Source organism: Sodiomyces alcalophilus, assembly GCF_042370955.1.
Source record: "Sodiomyces alcalophilus JCM 7366 unplaced genomic scaffold ACRALscaffold_3, whole genome shotgun sequence".
In the NCBI taxonomy this organism is placed as follows: Eukaryota; Fungi; Ascomycota; class Sordariomycetes; order Glomerellales; family Plectosphaerellaceae; genus Sodiomyces; species Sodiomyces alcalophilus.
The window spans coordinates 4,607,472-4,627,435 of record NW_027263534.1 but is presented as its reverse complement, the minus strand read 5'-3'; the positions used below and the strand labels follow the sequence as shown (position 1 = coordinate 4,627,435).

General features: G+C 36.6%; 1 protein-coding gene across 1 annotated transcript; it reads right to left on the bottom strand.

Annotated features, from left to right (window-relative positions):
* Positions 1–13,651: 13,651 nt before the first annotated feature.
* Positions 13,652–17,037, bottom strand: ACRALDRAFT_2103453 (uncharacterized protein; the record flags this gene model as incomplete). Its single annotated transcript, XM_071023134.1, has 2 exons — positions 13,652–13,709; positions 16,886–17,037. Coding segments are annotated over 2 exons (210 nt in total), but the record flags the coding sequence as incomplete, so codon positions are not given.
* Between the last annotated feature and the right edge of the window lie 2,927 nt (positions 17,038–19,964).

Sequence of the window (19,964 nt, the reverse complement as noted above, 5' to 3'; positions counted from 1 at the left end):
ATCCCTGTTATACCCCTGTTATTAAAGTACCACGCTAAGTAAGGGATAAATCGTAATACCTTATTCTAATTCTGGTTATAATTCTGTGTTTTATATAGGAAATCTTATTACCACTAAAAAGGTGGTATTAAGCTATCTTATAATAAGAAGATCCGTACGATAACCTGCCTATATAAGTACCTAGGTACCTATATATCTACGTACCTACTATAGTAGATAGCCTGTCTATAATGTCCACTAATTACCCGACCTTAATATGTATATAGATATACGTGGTGGTTATTATGATGCTTTATCTAGTAAAAAAGAGTATAGAATTAATATTTTTATATCTCTAAATCTATACCTTGTATCCAAAGTACCTATTTATTTATAGGAAAAACGATATATTATAAAAAAAAGGCCGGCGTAAAAATAGCGGCTTAGCAGCGATATTACTGTTTCGAAAATCTTATTATAACGTAATAACTAGTTATAATTATCAAACAGGGCCTAAGGTCAGGTAGGACTAATCTCTACTTTTATTTATACGGAAGGAATAATAAAGGTGACCCTATAACTAGAAGGAACGACCACCCTAGTAATATAATAAAGGCAGTCGCGGGCTAGCCTTACTAAAAGGATTCGGGATAATAAAATAGCCCGTAAAGGATTATATTACGAGTAGAATAGTGTCACTATAAAGGACGATATTCCAGAATAGGCAATTAAAAGGAGGAACGTAATAGCTAAATTAGGCTAAAGTCACGATAAAGTTATTAGGCGGATCGGGGGTAGAAAGGATATAGAGGAATATCGAGTTAGAGGAAGATTTAGGGATATAAGATTAGTATTAAGGTTCCCGGGACGGAAAGCATAGAGACGGGGCGCTATATTAGGTGCCGGACCTCCGGTATCTAAGTAACGGATGGTTACGGGTTATAATAAGGTTCTAGGCTAGTATAAAGTGCGGATTTATAACTATATACTATTTATTTTAACTTAGATATTATACTTATTATTATTATAATTATTATTTATTATAAGTATAATATTAATACCCCCCCGTAAGCTGACTCTTATATAATAAGTGGAGCTTAGTCAGGTTATTGTTATGGTTTAGTTATATTATAGCGTAGTAATCCGAGTTAATCTAAGACTAGAATATATAGAGGAAAAATTTAAAAAACCTCTTCTTTCTAAATTTAAGGAAAAATTCAAAAACCCTTGTTATTATTATAATGTATTATTTAAAGCAAAATTCAGAAAAGCCTTTGATATCTAGGAAAACCCGGAGGTAAAAAGCCTAGTTATATCCCCTTATAAAGAACTAAGAATACTAAGTATTAAAACCTGGTATTTTAATTCTTTAATATTATTATAAGGTGGCAAATTATACTTAGGCAACGTATCGTCCTTATAACCTAGGTTTATATAACCATAAAGAGTATTATAAGTCTCTTTTGCTAAACCTTTAGTTATTATATTAGCTATATTAAATTTCGTATTTATATATACGATTTTTATTTTATTATTATAAAGTTATTGCCTATAGTAGTGATACTGCCTATCAATATGCTTTACCCGTTTATAAAATTTAGGGCTTTCGGCGAGCTGCTTTGCACTCTTATTATCTATTAAGATAGTAGGAATCTCGAGAGTTTTATTATTATTATTATTATTATGATTATTACTATTATTATTATTATTATTACCTTTTGTATTAGAATCTGGACCTAGATTCTATAGTATATCTTTGTGTAGATTATGAATATAGATTCCCTTTTTAGAAGCTTCTGTGAGAGCCCTATTTTCGGCCTTTATTATTAATAAAGTAACGACCTGTTGTTTAGTTAAGGTCTAACTAACGGGGTTATTTACTCTCACGCAGTAAATATGTCCTAAAATCGAGGTTTTATCTTCGATTATATCTAAAAAGCTGGTATTAAACTAACCGTAAATACTAAGGTCTTCTTTATTATAATAATATCAAAGCCTAATATTAGGATATATATTTATATAAGCCTAGATTCGATTTAACGCAGTAAAGTGATCTTACGAGGGATTACTTATATGGCGAGCATACTGGTTAACTGCGTACGTTATATCTGATCTTAAATATAAGGCTAGATATAATAAAGCCCCGATTTCCTGTTAGTATTTATTTATGTTATTAGTTAACGCCTATTCAGGATTTAGTACTAGGACCTTCTTATGTATATAAGGGGTGTTAACCCTTTTTAGACTTTGTTTATTATACCTTTTAGGTATCTTATTAGTATAAGGCAACTGAGTTATAGAAAGAGTCTTATTATCTTTATTTATATTTCTTATATAGGCTAGAAAGGTATTTGTTTCACCTAAGTCTTTAAGTGAAATATCTTTAGATATTTCCTTAAAGAAATAGTCTAAAGTGTTCTTAGAAGGGCTTAGGGCCACTATATCTTTAATATAGCATAAAAGAATAGCTTGTTCTTCTATTCTTTTAATTTTATTATATTTATAAAAGGTAAAAATCCGTTATTATGTTTAGAGACCCGGTAACCTAGCTTAGATAATATCCTAACCAGGTAATTATACCAGAGTCTAGGACTTTGTTTTAACCTTGACAAAGCTTTATTAAGCTTATAGAGTATTATAGTATTTTATTTATATTTTTATTATTTTCTAAGCTATTTTCTTTCTCGAAGCCTGTAGGTTATATAGCGTATGTCAGGGTATCTATATCGGTATAAACGAACGCGTTTTTAACGTCGAACTGCCTGAATTTCCAGCCATATAATACGCCTAGTATTAAAGCTAATTTATAGCTTTCTGACCGGCAGGTAGTTAAAAAGGGTTCTAGATAATTAAGACCTAGAACCTAATTAAACGCCTAAATAAGCCACCGAGCCTTATATTGAATAGCTTTGCTAGAGCTATTATATTTAATTATGAAGACCCAACGACCTCCTAGTACGTGGTAGTCTTCTTTTATTTTATCATAATTATTAGGCGTATTTCTTATACTTATTAAGTCCTAGGTCTTTCTCTTTTCGAGATCTAATATTTCTGCCAGCATCCCGTCTATCTATTTATCTTTATCTATGCAGTTCATAGCCTGTTTATAGGTAGCTGGTTCGTTAATCGAATTTATAGTTAAAAGAAGTAGGGAATTTCCTTAAAACTATAGGTTTCTAAGTATACTATCTTTTATAAGGTATAGTGCACTATTATTAGTAGATATTAAATCCTTATAGTCCGGTTTTAAAGGTTTTAATGGTATTTGGACTTCTAGCCTGGTACTTTGGCTACTGTTACTATTATTAGCCGGGCTATGGTTTATATTATTATTATTATTATTATTATTAATAGCTGGAACTTTATAGCCCGCTGCCCGGAGACGTAGACTCTTTCGTCTATTATTATTCTCTTTTTTAGGTTAAATAGACTTAATAGAACGTTTCGAAACGCGAGAAGAAATATTTTATAAAAACTAACCGGTATTTTTACTAAAAGTGATTCCTTTATTATACTTAACGGGTTAATAAGGCCCGCGGTTAGAAAGCTGATTATATGCCTGAGTATTAATATAAGGAGGGAGGTTATTATTATATTCGTTTTTAGGCGTCCAGTTATTATTATACTTATCTAAAAAGGAGTAAAGAAACTGATTTTCTAAGATATAAAAGTCTCGAAACTAACCAGTTTTTTTAGTTACTCGGTTATAGACCTTATAGTTATAGTTATTAAAACCTATTAAAGCACCTTAAAGTGCTCTTATATATAGTTTCTTTATATTCGGGTCGTGATTTTTATAATAAATAATAGAACCCTAAACCCGTATATTATTTATATTAGGTTTCTGACCTTATAAAAGCTTAAAGGGACTCTTATATTTAAGAGCTGAATTGGCTGATCTCTTATATATATAAACAGCTATAAGCATAGCTGTACCCTAAATGTATCGAGGTAGCCCTAAGTGGAAAAGAAGGGCTGGATCCTTTTCTATTATAGTTCTTATAACTAGTTTAATAGAGCCTTGAGCTGTATAAGTGCACAGTGGCTTTATATTATGCTTTATATTTATAAAAAGGCGTTAAAAGAGGCGTTATTGAATTCTTTTCTACCGTTAGTATCTACTTCTTTAATAAAGAAGTGATGTTTATTATTATTATTTTCTACCTAAGCTTTCTACTCTTTTATAGCTGTTATACCCGTCGTTTTAGACTTGTCTAAGAGCGGTTCTGCCTATAGGAGCCGGGTGGAACGGTCTAGTATAAACAAAATCTAACTCTTTTTATTATAAGGAAGAGGTGTAATCGGTCTATAAAGATCCATATAAACCTTTTCTAAATATAAAAAGTCTTTGTATTTATTAACTGAATCTTTAGTTGTAAGTGTAATAGACTTACTCTTCTTATAGGCATTATAGCTCTATATTTTAGTTCACTCTTCGTTTATTATACTATATTCTTTTTATAGAGTATTAGTATAGAGACCTTTTAAGGTAATAGGGTTAATATAACCTATTCTGTTATACCATAGCATTATGTATTGAGTTATAGAGGTAGTCCCTTAACGGTTATTACGGTCTCTTTGTTTATAAAGCTCTTTTTAAGGTTAAAGAGGTTAAGGTTTCTTTATTACATTATTTCCTTATTAAAGTTTAACTAACCACTTTGTTATATTTCTTTGTTTATTTAGTTTCTTTAAAACCTGTTCCTTAAACCTCTAAAACCTCTTCATTCTAGTTAAGTCTTGCAACTATTCTTTAGGTAAAATACCTTTTTATAACTATTTCTTTATATATCTTCTAGTATTTATTATATTTAATTTCTAAGACTTAATCCGCCTATACGATAGTGCCCGTGCTATAGCCCAGTATAGCCCGTTATAAAGCCGAGCCGTTGTATAAAGAAAGAGGGGCTCTGTATTATTAAATAATAAGAGCTTCTTATTTCTAGCAAGACCGCGAGCTTTACTATTAAGACGAGAGAGACTAATAATATTCGTGCCTATTTACGGCATATAAAGACACTCTTTTAAAAGCAGAAGCTTTCTAGTATTCCTGAATTCTATCACGTAGTCTCCTTCGCCTTATATTTTTATTTCTTTTACCTAAGCCTAATAAACCGTTCTTTTTTTATATTATAAGTGGAAAAGAGTCTTTTATTGGTTACTATATACGCCGTAGCCCCGCTATTAATATAGAAATTCAGATTAAGGTTAATACTGTTTTTTGCTTATATTTTATAAATCTTTTCTACTAACTAGTTAAAATCATGGCTAGCATTATTATTATTATCTTTATTATTAATTCTAGAACTGCCCTGTAACTTCCGGACAGAGACGCCCTGGATAGTCTCTTATTTAGCTATTTCTAAGTAGCAGAACGATATTTTTAAGTATTTATTTCAGTTAGAATTAACTGAGTTATTTAACGATTTGTTTTTATTATTTTCTTGATTATTCTTTTTTCTTTTTCTTTATTATATTATTAATAAAGGACAGAAATAAAGAATACTAAGCTAAAGATCTGATTGAGATTAGCCTAGCTTCGAAAAGTGGGTCTAAAAGTGGGTCTAAACGGTGAAGCTGTTTATAGATCTCGCGGCGCGAAGAAAAGCGATGCTTATATAAAGCGAATAATAGGATTTCCACGGGCAGACTTTTTACTAAAAGCTTATATACCGCGTTATAATATCCTGTTTTTATAGGCAGCGCGGTAGGTTAAGTGGCTTGATTATTATAGCTATTATTCGTGGAGCTATAATAACCATAAAAGCAGCTATGTTTAATCCATGTACTCGTTATTTTTCTTCTTTTTTAAAAAGTCCCTTTATAAATAAAGGAATAGTATATCCGATTATAATAAAGAGTCTTATTCCGATCGTGTGGTTCTTCTGGAACAGGAATAAAGAGCTTGGCATAGCTCTTAGTAACCGTATTAGGAAGAATAAAGAGCTTTAAACCCTGGTATCGGTATCAACGGTTCGATTCGATTAGCTATCTTCAGGAGATAAAGGCATTTTGTATAGTCGGGGATAAGGATCTACAACCGGGGGAGGATAAAGGGACGGCCTAAATAAGTAAAAACGGCCTAAAAAGGCAGGAGTCTTTTTAGTATTTCGAAGAGAATAAAAGGGTAGAAAAGAGTAGATTTCCTTCTTTACTAACCCGGGCTTATAACCTTTTAATAAATTAGGCTACGAGTAGTGGGCTGTACGCGCGGAAGAGAGGAAAATTAAGTAAATAACTATTGAATTCGTAGATCCGTAGGATTACTGCTTATTTCACCAACGTGTAAAGAACCCACTTCTGAGATTTCTTCCTGGATCCGGGGCTGGTAGAAGACCCTGAAAGATTGGGTGGCGACTATTACGTTAATAGCCTACGCGACGGTTATCACGCCACGTCAATACCTTAAATAATAACTAATATATCGTATTTACGATACCTAGTGTATTTATATTATATATATAATAAGCTAAGTATATATACACGTATAATACGTATAGTATTATAGTATAGATTAAGCTAGTTATAAAGTAGACGTCTAGTTATATAGCTATAACTATATACTGTTTATTTTAACTTAGATATTATACTTATTATTATTATAATTATTACTTATTATAAGTATAATATCAACACAGATAACTAGAGAAGATCCGGTCCGGGGCCTAACTCGGTACTAGCTATAACGTGGTCGGTACCTAGATATAAGTCGAGTTACTACTACGAGCTAATAGATAGTGGTCGATTAGGGAGAATAGACTTCTATGCTAGACTAAAGCTAGCCAGTACGTGTATAAGAAAGGATAGATAGCCGCCCTTAAGATAAGGAGGCTAGCGATTAATTTAACTATTTAGCACCCCCTACCTTTTAACTTATATATGATTACGCCTAACCACTAAGTGCCTTTATCCTAATAATTTCTTTACTCTTCGCGATTACCCACTTGATATAATATAAGTATCTAGTATTATAGTTTAGCTATTATATACTATATTCGTTTATTATTATTAATAGTAATAGTATTATTATTATTATTATTATTATTATATTCTATTATAGGTTATAAAAAGTATAATTATTATCTTTAATTATATCTTTATAAAACACATTTCTCTATACTATATATAAATACTCCTTATCCCGCCTATCTTAGTTATACTATAATCACTAAATAGCTATTATACTTATTATACTAATACTTTTAGCTAGACCGGAAACTAAATTTCTCACGGTATAGGAAGGAGGTCCAGAGCAAACTAGCTATATAGAACTATGCCCTAACCCGGCTCGCCACGGTAGCCTAGGGCTATAGCTTCGTAGACGCCTAACGCCTTTATACAGCTATAATCCGCCTAGATATCTCCTACTACGCCCCTACCTTCTATAGAATCACCGAGAGACTCCGCTATAGCCTCGCTATAGCTCTAAGCTCGGCCTAAAATAAGTGTCTTAGGACTATTACGGGAGCCTATAAGGCCACGCCGATCCGGATCCTGGAGAAACAGACGTTTATCCCCCCCCCCTGAATTTATATCTTACCCGCCTTATAGCTAAAAGAGCTCTTGATTACTAAAATACCGGAACTAAGGGACTTATCCTGGCTAGCACCTAAGCCGCCACGAGAGCCCTAGCAGCACCGAGGCGTTATTATATTACCTAGTAAGTACTCGCCTAGCCCGCTTAATCCTTTACCGCCTAAAACTAGATAAATAATTCTAACCCTAATACCGACCTCTAAGAAGAGTAGAAAAAAAGGTGGCGATATATAGGGTTTACGCGGAACCCGACCTATACTATAGCGATACCAGATCAAAACCTATATAAGAGGCACCTTTAAAGGTATAAAGGCCTCTTAAAACCATAAACCTCTATCCCTACCTAGATCCGCTCCGAGAAACTAAGCCTTAGGGCCTTCCCTTTTAAAGCGAGGGTTCCTGGCTTCGTTACTACCCGGTACCCTTATAGCGACGGAGGGGCAGAGATAGCTAAATATATTATCCTATAGTACTAAAACACCATTCTAGAATCGCGAAGGGACCTTTATAGCGCTATAGGGAGGCCGATCTTAACTAGGGGAGACCTTTTCGGCGCCCTAAAGCACCCCGAAAAGGTAAAAGTAATTATAAAATAGTTTCTATATCTTAGCCGTCTAAACGACTTCCGTATCGCCCTGGAAATTATAAGGAACTATATATTAAAGACCCTATAGCGGGACCGGCCCGGTATAGAATATACGAAATAAAGATAGTATCTAATCCAGACTTTCGTATTTACTTTAGGGCCCTATAAGCCGGGGCCCTGGCGGCACTAAAGGGATATACTATAACGGCCTCTACTCTTTACTTAGCCTTAGTCTCGGCGTCCTCCTCCTTATTTTTACTCTTAATAGTATTATCGCTATTAGCGTTATACTCGCGACCCTATCACGCTATATTAGCTTTACTCTACTATAAGAGGACTATAGGGATATATACGGCCACCTTTAATAGGATAACGATTATTCCCTTTAGCTAATTTAATTAGTATTCTAGGCTAACTAGTATAGCGTTATTATTATAGCGGCGATTAGCGGGGCAAGCACGCTTAGCGGTGCGCTTAAAGGATACCACTGCTGCTATAAGTCGACCTTAAGCCTATCCTAAGTTAGTATATTATAGCTTCGGCACCCCTAGGGCTATAACTTATAACTACTCTATTACCGCCTCTACTAAGAGCTATTATACACTCCCGATAATGTTTAAGGATACGCTACTAATACTTTAAAGCTATAGCTAGAACCGACTCTAGATATTAAAACCCGTTATTACCGCCCCGATACTACTAAGATACTACTATAAGACTAACTTATATTCTTATATCAGGGGCTTTTGTGTAAAGAGTAAAGAGATATTATAAGATAATTAAAAAGGTAATATAAACTAATAGGTCGAATTAACAGTTAAATTATTCGCTGAATCTCTAAGTCAGGAGTTTAGCTTTACCTATCCCTTTTTATAGATAACTAGAGCCTCTTCCCCGGGAACCTTATAGAATCCCCTTAAAGATATTCCTAGAGCCACGATCTATCCGCTAGTGGTCCTCCCTATCATACTATACCAGGTCGGCCCGGATAGTACTAGTCCCGGAGCCGACTCGACCGCCTATCTCCGAACACCACACGTTATCTAATCCCCTTCGTGACTATTAAGATATATTATTCCCTCCTATTTAATCTATCCCTAACTTCGACGAATTATACCCGTGATATCACGCCCCCTCCTCTAGTGCTTATACCCCTAGGAGTAATATAGTTAACTAGGTGGCCTTATAAGGACCCTCTCCCGTCTAACCTATATCCTCCGGATATAGCTCTAAAGGCGACGACTCGGCCTAGGACGGTAACCGACTACGAATAGCTTAAGTCAGCCTATACCCGGCCTCTGGCTTATAAGCCATTATTCGTATCTAGGTTATAGCTATCCTATTATAGGGCTTTTTATAAATAACTTATTAAAGCTAGAGCTAAATTTAAATATAAAGATTAATCTCCGCTAAAACTCTAAACTATCGTGATAAAGCCTAAATAAAGCTTTATTAACCCTTTAACGCTCTGCCTTTAAATTATCGTTAAAGGTATCGTGAATAATCCGTGAATAATCGTATCGCCTAGCTAAATATAAAGCCTATAGACTTAAAGGAGTGCACGCGACGCTTTATTATTATCTAAATAATAAACTATAGGTATACTCTTAGTATAGCAGGTATACCTAGATCGTAGAGTAGGCAGGAATAACCACGCAGGCTCCACTTAAGGTCCGGTAACTATTATAGAATATATCCTAGCTAGTCCTCTTAGCTTATTATGATTTTCCGTTTCTTTTCTTTACCTATTCGAGTAACTATTATAATAGCCTTATCTAAAGGTCTATTTATAAGTTAATCTAAGATACCCGTTAAAATAAAGGGGTTAGCTATACCTAGTACGGAGTTACTTACGACTCCTACTAAAATAAGGGGCCTAGCCCTCCCTAATAAAGATACCCTTAATAGGGTCGGCCGTAAGGCTAAGGCAGTACTAGAACGGTTATTCCTAGCGTTCGACTCGGATAATAGTTCGGCTAGTAGTCCGTCCACCGCTAACTAGAAGACTCTAGTCGGACGTTTAGTTAACTATAATAGCGATAACGATAATATCGATAATTATATGATCGATTATAATAGGGATATAACTATATTGGGTAGCGCCGATAGTATCCTTTATATTAGTAGCTATAAGAGCGAAGATAATAAGTTTATTCTTAGTGGAGGTAAGAGCTCCCTAGGTAATAATATCTACGGTAATAATAACGTTACTAATAAAGGTCCGGGGGTTAACGGGGGCGATAGCGGCGCTACGCCTTTTAATAACGGCGATCCCTTAGGCCTTTACCCGGTCTAGGAAGTGGTTATAGGGGGCGACCTCTATAACCCTCCCTGTTAGCGGTGCTACTCGGGTTTTCTTAATATTATCTTAGATAGTTCAGGCCCTATTATCTTTTATTCGTGCCGTAACTCTAGCCGATAATCGTTTAAATACTATTAGTATTAAGAGGACTAGAATAGTAAAAAATACGAAGAGGTATAGTTATGCTCCCTGCTCGGCGTGGACCGCCCCGGTATACTAACCTATTCCTAGATAAATCTTTGTACTACTTATACCGCTGTCGCTTTCTAAGAGGCGCTTATAGATACGGTTAGATACGGTGGATTCACCGATAAAAAGCTTATAAGTTATCTCTCCCCTTTTTCGTTTATATACTCGTGCTAACTCTTTTCTGCTAGTGTGCCGCCTATAAGCTTTAGGGAGAGCTACGCTAGGTATCGACTAATAACTAGCATTATAACTACTAAGGCTTTAATACGGCTTATACGAGTATCGTTAGGCGGATATAGTTACGGAGGCTTAAATTACCTCCTATAATATCTAGGCTCGGGAGTCCTATAAGTAAACGAAGGCCCTTCGTTAAATCCGTGACCTTTTATGGGTCGTTAGCGGCGTTGAGACTAATAGCGATAATGACGATAAGAAATATTTCGTTAGTTTATAGGCATAGGATAAGAAGTGGATCTGATAGTCTAATATAGTCGGGCACTATTTATATATTATACAAGCACTATTATTTTATTTTCTTTTAGCGTTTAGAATATAATATAATAAGTTAGTAAAGATAAAGATAGTAACGAGACCCTATGGGGTTATAATAGTCTCTGCACTTTTCGCGCCCTCTCCTCTTACCGATTATAATATTCCTAAAGAGGTTCCTCCGGGATATACCGCCTTAGTTCCTAGGTATTATCCTTATACCTATAATCCCCCTACTTAACTAAATACTGCCTCCTTTTTTTATTAAACCGGTAAGCTAAAATCTCCTTTACCTTATACTGCTCCGACTCTAATAGCTCTATATCCACCTTTATAGGCTTAGGAGCCTAACTATCGCGAGACCGCTAAGGCTTTAATAAAGAGATCGGGAAAATATTATAAATCTTTATTAACTATAGGAGGTCTAACTTATAGGCGTGACTATAATAACTAATAACTAACCTGATACGGTACGGCCTAAGGTACTTATCTAAGAGTTTCTTACTAGGCCGTTTCTGCTTAATATTTTTTAAGGAGACTAAGATATAATCCCCTACCTTAAACCGCTAGTAAGTCTGCCCTATATTATAGAACCTTTTATAAGACTCTTAAGCCTTCCGAATAAAAGTTTCTATTACTTAACGATTAGCGATTAAGTGCTTTACCCGCTATTTAGCGGATACCGCCCTAATATCTAACGACTTAGGTAGCCGGATATTATTAGGGCTATAAGGGTTATAGCCTATTAACGCCACGAAGGGCGTCTACTTAATTACCGAGTACTACGGGGTGTTATAGGTAAACTACGTAAGGGATAGCTTATCTACCTAATCGGTCTGCTCCCGCGAGTAATAGCTATAAAGGTAGTGCTTAATACTCTGATTCTAATACTTAGTCTGCCTATCGGTTTAAGGATAGAACGTAGTGGATATCCGGCGGTAGACGCCTAAGAGACTATATAGGGTCCTCTAAAACTTACCTATAAATAAAGAACCCCGATCCGAAATAATACTATCCGGTAACCCGTAAATACTAAAGACTCTTAACTATATAATATCTACTAAACCTTCGGCGGTTAGTATACTACTATAAGGGATATAAAAGGAATACTTTATATAATAGTAAACGACTATAAGGATTATATCCTTCTTCTTTCGGCCCTAATTAATAGGAGGGAGACCTATTATAAAATTAATTAAGATCTCCTAGAATAGATAAGACGGAACTAGAAGACTAGCTAGCAGGCTATAAGGCTTATACTGCCTCCCCTTAGTCCTTTACTAAACCCTATATATAGGCACGAACTTCTTTATATCCCGGGATATATACTCCTAATAGAATAAGTCCGAAATCCTCTTAATCGATTTACCGGAAATATAATATCTAGCGGTGGGTTTATTATAGAAGGCCTATAGGATCTTCTTCCTTAACCCCTATATATCTAGGATAAAAAGACGCCCTTTAAAAAGGATTAGGCCCTCTTTATCCCTTAACCACGGGTCGGATAACCGGTCCTTCTTAGATAAAAAAACATAAAAGGGATTATCCCTCTAGGCATCGGCCACCTCTTCCTTTAAACTTAGTAATAAGTCCTCGGAAATACTAGGTACTCTGCCCGCCTTCTCCACCACTCTTAATATAAACTTACGGGTAAACCTCTTAATAGGCTTCTAATACTCCGTGTCTAGGTCCGCTTAATCGGAAATATACTATAGCTTCCGTGATAGATTATTAGCCGGATTCTAAGCTCCCGGTTAATACTTAATCTTAAAGTTAAATACCGATAGCTTCTCTAGCTATCGCGTATACTATAGCTTAATCTTTAGCTTATCTATTAGGTACCGATAATTAAGATAGTCCGTTAAAACTTCTACTAGGGTTTAGTTATAGGCTAGGTAGTGCCTTTAATACCGGAATACCTTAATAATAGCTATTAACTCCGTGTCTAGAGTCGAATAGTTTAACTCCGTACCCCTAAGCTTCCTTAAAAAGAACGCGATAGGATACTATACCCGATCTATATAGTAACTAATCACCGCCCCTAAAATAAACCCCGATATATCCGGCTCTAGTCGAATAGGTAACTTAGGATCGAAATACCGTAGAACCGGAGCCTCCTAAGACCTCTAGTATAACTCATCGAAAGCCTTTTTCTCCCTTATAGATAATATAAATACTCCCTTTACTCCACTCTTTTTCGTTAAGTCTAAGAGTAGCGCCGTAATCTTTAAGTAGTTTTTAATAAAACGCTAGTAAAACCTAATAAAACCTAGGAAGATTTAGATAGTCTTTACCGAGTTTAGCTCTTATTAATCACGGATAGCCTTAACCCTGGACTAATCTATACGAACCCTATCCACTCTAATAATAAAGCCTAGGAACTCCACTTCTTAAGTCTTAAATATATACTTCTCTAGGTTCGCGTATAATAACCACTCCCTTAACCTCCCTAAAACCTCCTTAATATATACTCGATAAACCTCGAGGTCCTTATTATAAATTAAGATATCGTCTAGATAAACTATATAAATCGTATCGACTATCCTACTTAATACCTAGTTAATATACCGTTAAAAACTAGCTAGGGTATTAGTAAGCCTAAAAGGTATAACTAAGTAGTCGAAATATCTATAGCGAGTCCTAAAAGCTATCTTCTATTTATTACCGGGTTATATATAAAGTCGATAATAGGCGTCCTTAAGGTCTAGCTTAGTAAAGACCTTTAATAATAAAAGCCAATTTATAATCTTATATATTAATAGGAGCGGCGTGCGGTCTCTACGAGTAACCTTATTTAACCCCCGATAATCTATATATAGTCTTAACTTCCCACCCTTTTTCGGTATAAAAAGAATAGGAGCACCCGTAGGGCTAGTAGAGTAATAAATCTAACCTTTAGTAAGAGCACCCTAGAGATACTGCCGTAACGCTACTAACTCCTCCTCCGGTAATAGATAAATCGGCCTAAATAGGGGCGTTTTCCCTTCCTCTAACTCGATCCCGTGGTCCTACTAGTAATAACCAGGTAGCTTACTAGCCTCCTCTATATTAAATATATCTAAGAACTTATAATACTACTCTGGTATAGCTACTAATAACTCTTTTTAACCCTCGGGTAAGGGGTCCGCCGGGGGTTTAGGTAGTGGTTTAGGTAAGGGAGCAGGAGTGGTCGTGTCCTCCGAGATATAAGCTTAAACACGGCTAACCCGCGCCACCTAAGACCTAACGAGCCTAACGGTTACCTTCGCCCTATTTATAGCCCTCTTTAACTCCTTCTATAAACCTATAAACTTTAACTCCTCCTTCGAAATCCGAAACATCTAACTCTTCTCTGCCTAGTTAACTATTAGGTTATACTTAGTTAACTAGGGGATCCTAAGGATAACCTCTAACCCGTCTTTACCTAAATCCATAATATATAACTCTATATACTATATCCGTATACGATTCTAACTATCTATAATCCGAACTATAGATAAAATTAATCCGAGTATCTAGGTTATATATTCCTTATTTAACCACCTAACTTCCTTAGGAGGTCCGGTGATTATTTTACCGGGGGGCACTACACGTTTATCGATAATATTAAAGTCGGTAGCGCTATCTGGAATTATAACTTAATAGTCCTATCCACCGTTTAGTTATATATTAAGCTTTACCCTTACTAGACTAGGGGGAGGGTCCGACTCTAACGGTATACTATACTAGGCCTAACCCTATAGGGCTTAGGGTAGGGCCTATATCTAACCTAAAATGGGTTAATTAGGGGCTATAGCTTCCTGATTAGGGTTAGTAGCCGAGGTAGAACTCTGGCCGGCCCGCCTATTCTGTAAATAAGGGTCAAAAGGTTAAATATCGCCCTTATCTCTGTATTTATAATATTTCCGAGGGCCCGAGAATTCCGAGGTTCCGCTAGGGTTATTCCGCTATTAGGTAGGGGCAGTAGCGATAAGCACGGTTATAGTAATAGGGGGCGTAGGCGAATCTTCTTAAGGACCGCTGGTTTAGGATAATAAGGGTTTACTACTAGTTCCGCGTTTCCTCTTATAACCCTAATTATAGGGTATATAATAGCCGCGGTCCCGATTAGACGGTTTACCCTTACGAGATAATATAACCTTAGCCTAGTAAACCGCGAAATTTAGCTCCTAGAAGGTTTTAGGCAGAATGCTAGTAATAATTTAATCGCGTAGAGGTTTATTTAGTTTAGATATAATAAACTATATACGCTACTTATCGGGAAGGGGGGTAAACACCTTATTAAATAAGGAATCTAACTTATTAAGAAATTAATTATAGATCTAACCGGGTTACTAAAAGGTCCGTTCCGAAAAGATCTATTCCGGAACTAATAACTCGCGGGTCTTACTATCGACTAGCTACTTAGTTAGGAAGGCCTTTAGCTCGGCCCACGTCGCTTCTATTAAAGAACTATAGGTCCTCCTTTAGTAGGCTCGCTAATAGGACTTCGTATTCCTCTTAACATAACTAGCGGTAAAGTAAACCTTCTTCGCCTCTATTATAAAACTAGCTAGATTAAGGTAAAAGCGTTCCTTAATCTCTTACACGAAGGTTCTAAACTAATCGTATAACTTAGCGTCCTATTTCGGGGTAGGAAGGTTTACCTTAAATAGATCGCCACGACTACCTCGGGGATAGTAATGGTTCGCCGAATAAGGGGGTAGGGTAGTATCTCGGTCCTCGCTATAACGAATAGCTTCTAGGCGCTCTAACTTACGCTCTCGCTGCTTACGTTCCTTATAGTGGTTTAGGAGGAAGTCTAGTTCCTTAGGAAGCAGTTAATCCGGAGGATAGTTCTTTAGTTCCTTAATATTAAAACGTATATCCGACTAAGGGTAGGGTGGTGGCTTTATAGTGTTAACCGGGGGAGCCGCGGATATTTTACGCTAAGGGGCTATAAGAGGCTTATATTAAGCTAGAGACGGTTCTAGCTACGGCTTTAAAGGGCCCTACAGAATAATAGTCTCTTATTTACTAGGCAGAGGCGTGGTGGTGTCGCTTCTAGGACTAGGAGATAGCGTATACTCACGAATAGATTCGTGATCTCCGTCCTTAGGAGGAATAGTGCTAAAGCGCGTGTAAGGAGGCATAGTTATTTATTAGCTAACTAGTAGAGGTGAGTTATACTTATAACTCTTAATTCTTATTATACCCGTTAGAATAGTTAAGCGAATAATATATTAGGGGTTTTTATATAAAGAGTAAAACGATATTATAAGATAATTATAAAGGCAGTATAAACTAATAGGTCGAATTAAGAGTTACATTATTCGCTAAACCTCTAAGTCAGGAGTTTAGCTTTACCCACCCTATTTATAGATAACCAGAGCCTCTCCTCTAAGAACCTTATAGAATCCTCTTAAAGTTATTCCTAGGACTATAATCCGTCCGCCGGTGGTCCTCCCTATCACACTATACTAAACCGACCCGGATAATACTAGTCCCGGAGCCGACTCGACTACCTATCTCCGAACACTATACCCTATCTAATCCCCTTTATAACTATTAAAATATATTATTCCCTCTTATTCAGGCTATCCCTGACTTCGATGAATTATAGCCGTGATAACTTAGCTAGGTCTAGGTTTAGGCCGGTATCTATAAGCCTATATAGCACTAATCGGACCATCGCCTCGTAGTTGTTATAAGATCTACTTAAGTAGATTAGAGCGTTATCGATATAGGCCGTAATAAAGTCGTTAAGGAACTCCTATAAGGTCTAGTTAATATAGCGTTAGAAGGTGGCGGGTACGCCGCTTAGTCTAAAGGGGTATACTAGCTACTTAAAGAGATTAAAGCGCGTCCTAAAGGCCGTTTTACCCTTATAACCGGGGGCTATACGGATGTTATAGAAGGCGGCGACTATATTAAGCTTTATAAACCACTTAGGGCTAGCTAGGTTACGTAGGGTCTTAGTGATTAAAAGGAGGGGGTAGCGATGCTCTTAGGTAATCGCGTTTAGAGCTTTATAGTTATAGTAAAAGCGTAGCCCGCCCCCTAGCTTTTTTATAAATAAGCCGTCCCCCGGTAGCCGCTAAGCTATTAGCTTATATAAAGCCCTGATCTATTAGGTCGTTAAGCGTCTTCCGGAGTATTAGTAACTCTTCTTTTAATATACCGTAAAGGGGCCCGTATAATAGGGTCGGCTCGAGTCTATTAGGACCTTATTTCAGAGTGATTTCGTAGTTAACCCCTAATCGGTAGGGAAGTCAGTCGCTAGCCTTATTAGGCGTAAAAAGGTCGCCAAACTCTTATAGTATATTCGTAGGGATATAGTCCCCAGGGTCTATTAGTTCCTTTTTATAAAGGGCCTTATCGATATCCGGTATACTAACGGCCCGGATTAAAGCGTTAAACTCGTCTCTTTCTTTTCCCTTTAACCGCCTTCTTATTTATGATATTATAGCTATAAATACTAATCCCCAGACTAGCCTTACCTCGCGGATAGCTTATATATCGGCTGGTTTATCTTCGCCTACTAGGTATAGATTAGTATCGGCGACTCTATAGTATAACCTACGATTCTTCGCGTAATACGTGATATTATGATATTCTAGCCATAGCTTCTCTAAGAATATATCCTAATCTAGTCCTTTTACTATATAGGCAAGGACTCGTTATATATAGCCGCTAATCTTAAGCTTGAACACGGCGATCCCGGCGTTAGTAGCCGACTTAGATATATCTAAGAATCCTTTTAGTAGTCGTTTCCCTTTAACGATTAACGGTAACTAAAGTCTTTAGGTAAAGCGTTTATTTATAATAGCGTAGCAGTTATAACCCGTATCTATAAGAGTATATATATATCTTTTATTTACTCGCGTTAATAGTAGGGCTAAGTCGCCGCTAGCTAGTTGTTTAAACGCCTCCTACTTTTACCATAGGGCGGCTATTAGCTCTAATACCCATTTTCGTATTAGAGCTATTCTTTTTCCGACTCTTTATTATCCTAACTATCTGAGCTTATAGCGATATCGCTATCTCTAGCCTAAACCTTCGGTACACGGGCGCCCTTAGCCTTCGAGCTCTTTTCCGGGGACTTATAGTTTATATAGATATATCTCTTTTTCTTATACCCCTAGCACTCCCGGTTATAGTAAGGTTCGTCTATAGTCGTGTCGGGCCGGACCTAATTAATCCCGCCTATTATAACGTCTTTATCGGTATCGGTCTTTTAGCTCCGGGTTTAATTCGGTATATAAGTATTCCGGCTAGTTAGGCGTAGGCCTTTTAGCTTCTAGGCGATACTTTAGACCTTAGTAACCTAGCTTAGATAATTATAGAGTAACTTCGCGCTGACTAGGGCATTACGTAGCTTTTAGCTTAGGGCTCCCTTAAGGAAAGTGATTTTCGCCGAGTCTGCTTATTTACTATTACCTACTTAGGCGATCTGTTTCTCGAATTTTAATAGGAACTATATAAAGGTTTATTCCTCGCGCTATCTAAGGGAATATAGTACGAAGGCCGTATAAGGCTATTCGTTCTAATCCTTATAGGTACGGTCTAGGTAGCTAAGGAATAATTCTAGGTTATAGGTACCTCCTGGCCCTCCGGCGGTATAAAAGGCTAACAGTACTTACTAAGCACTCCTTTTTAGGTATAAGTTAATATAATATTATATTTCGGCTTAGTTATTAAATAGGTATTTATTTAGCTAGAGCTTATTATGTATCTGCTATTACTAGGTAGCGTACTCTATTCGCCTTTTACTGAACTTTGCGTGGTATAGCAGAGGCTTAGTATATAGCGGATATGGTTCCTAACGTAGTTCCTATAGGACTTCGATTTAGGGGGGAATAAAGGTTGCCGGGGTGGGAGGGCCTATTACTAACTCCGTGGGTATATTTATAGGGGCTCCCTTTAAGGGAGGCGCGAGGTTAGGGATAGGCTATTATAGGGCCTAGGTATTCGCGAGTTATTAGAGTAGCGTTTATTATCAAGCTATCTATTCTCATAAAGGACTAAGTATCGTATTAATAGCTTTAGTAATCCTTCTATTCGTCTACTTAGCTAGCTTAGCGGGGTTTATAGAACCGCCGCCGCCTAATAGCGTATTCGTATCTAGGTCTATACTAATATAGCGCGTAGGGTTCGCTAAATTCTAGCTATATAAGCGGCTAGTTATAGGTTAATCGTACTAAGTAAGGCCGAATAAGTATATTAGCTAGAATGAAGGAAAGGAAAGGAAAAGGCCTATAGAGAGGTGCAGAATTTACTAGGTTTATACGAATCCGCGGTAAGGGTAGCGCGAGGTCTAAGCGTCGGGTCTATATACTAATTAGCGGTTCCGGCCTTATGCCGGAACTATACTTTCAAAGGGTTAACTCGTGATACCTTTATATGCCTTAATAAGGAAAACGTTCCTTATCGCCGTATCCGTATGCCCCGTCGCTATATACCCGCCGCGTAGCCGGCTACCGTTAATAATAACGATACCGTAGCCGCTAATATCGATAATAATACCGATTTTCACGGTTTTAGTAACTAATTTTATTTTGCTAAGTAGTCTCGGGTAATAAACGCCTAAAATAGCGTTAAACGTTATTCTAATAGTTTAGGATTTTTAGGACTAGTCGGGGCTTTAACCCGTTTATTTAGTTACTATAAGGAAAAGGTTATTATAACCTGTAATTAAGTTCTTATTTTTATATCCCATGACCCTTCGGCGCCTTATACTATCTGGTAGTCGTCCTACTTCTTATATATATATTCTTTATACTTCTAGTACCTCTTCCGGATCCCTAGAGCGTTTTCCAGGTAGTCCTCTAGTTCCTACGTATTATACTCTACCGGCCAGCCTGCCTACTTTATAAGAGAGAGCGTTTTACCCTATTCTTCTTTATAACCAACGATATCTTCTAC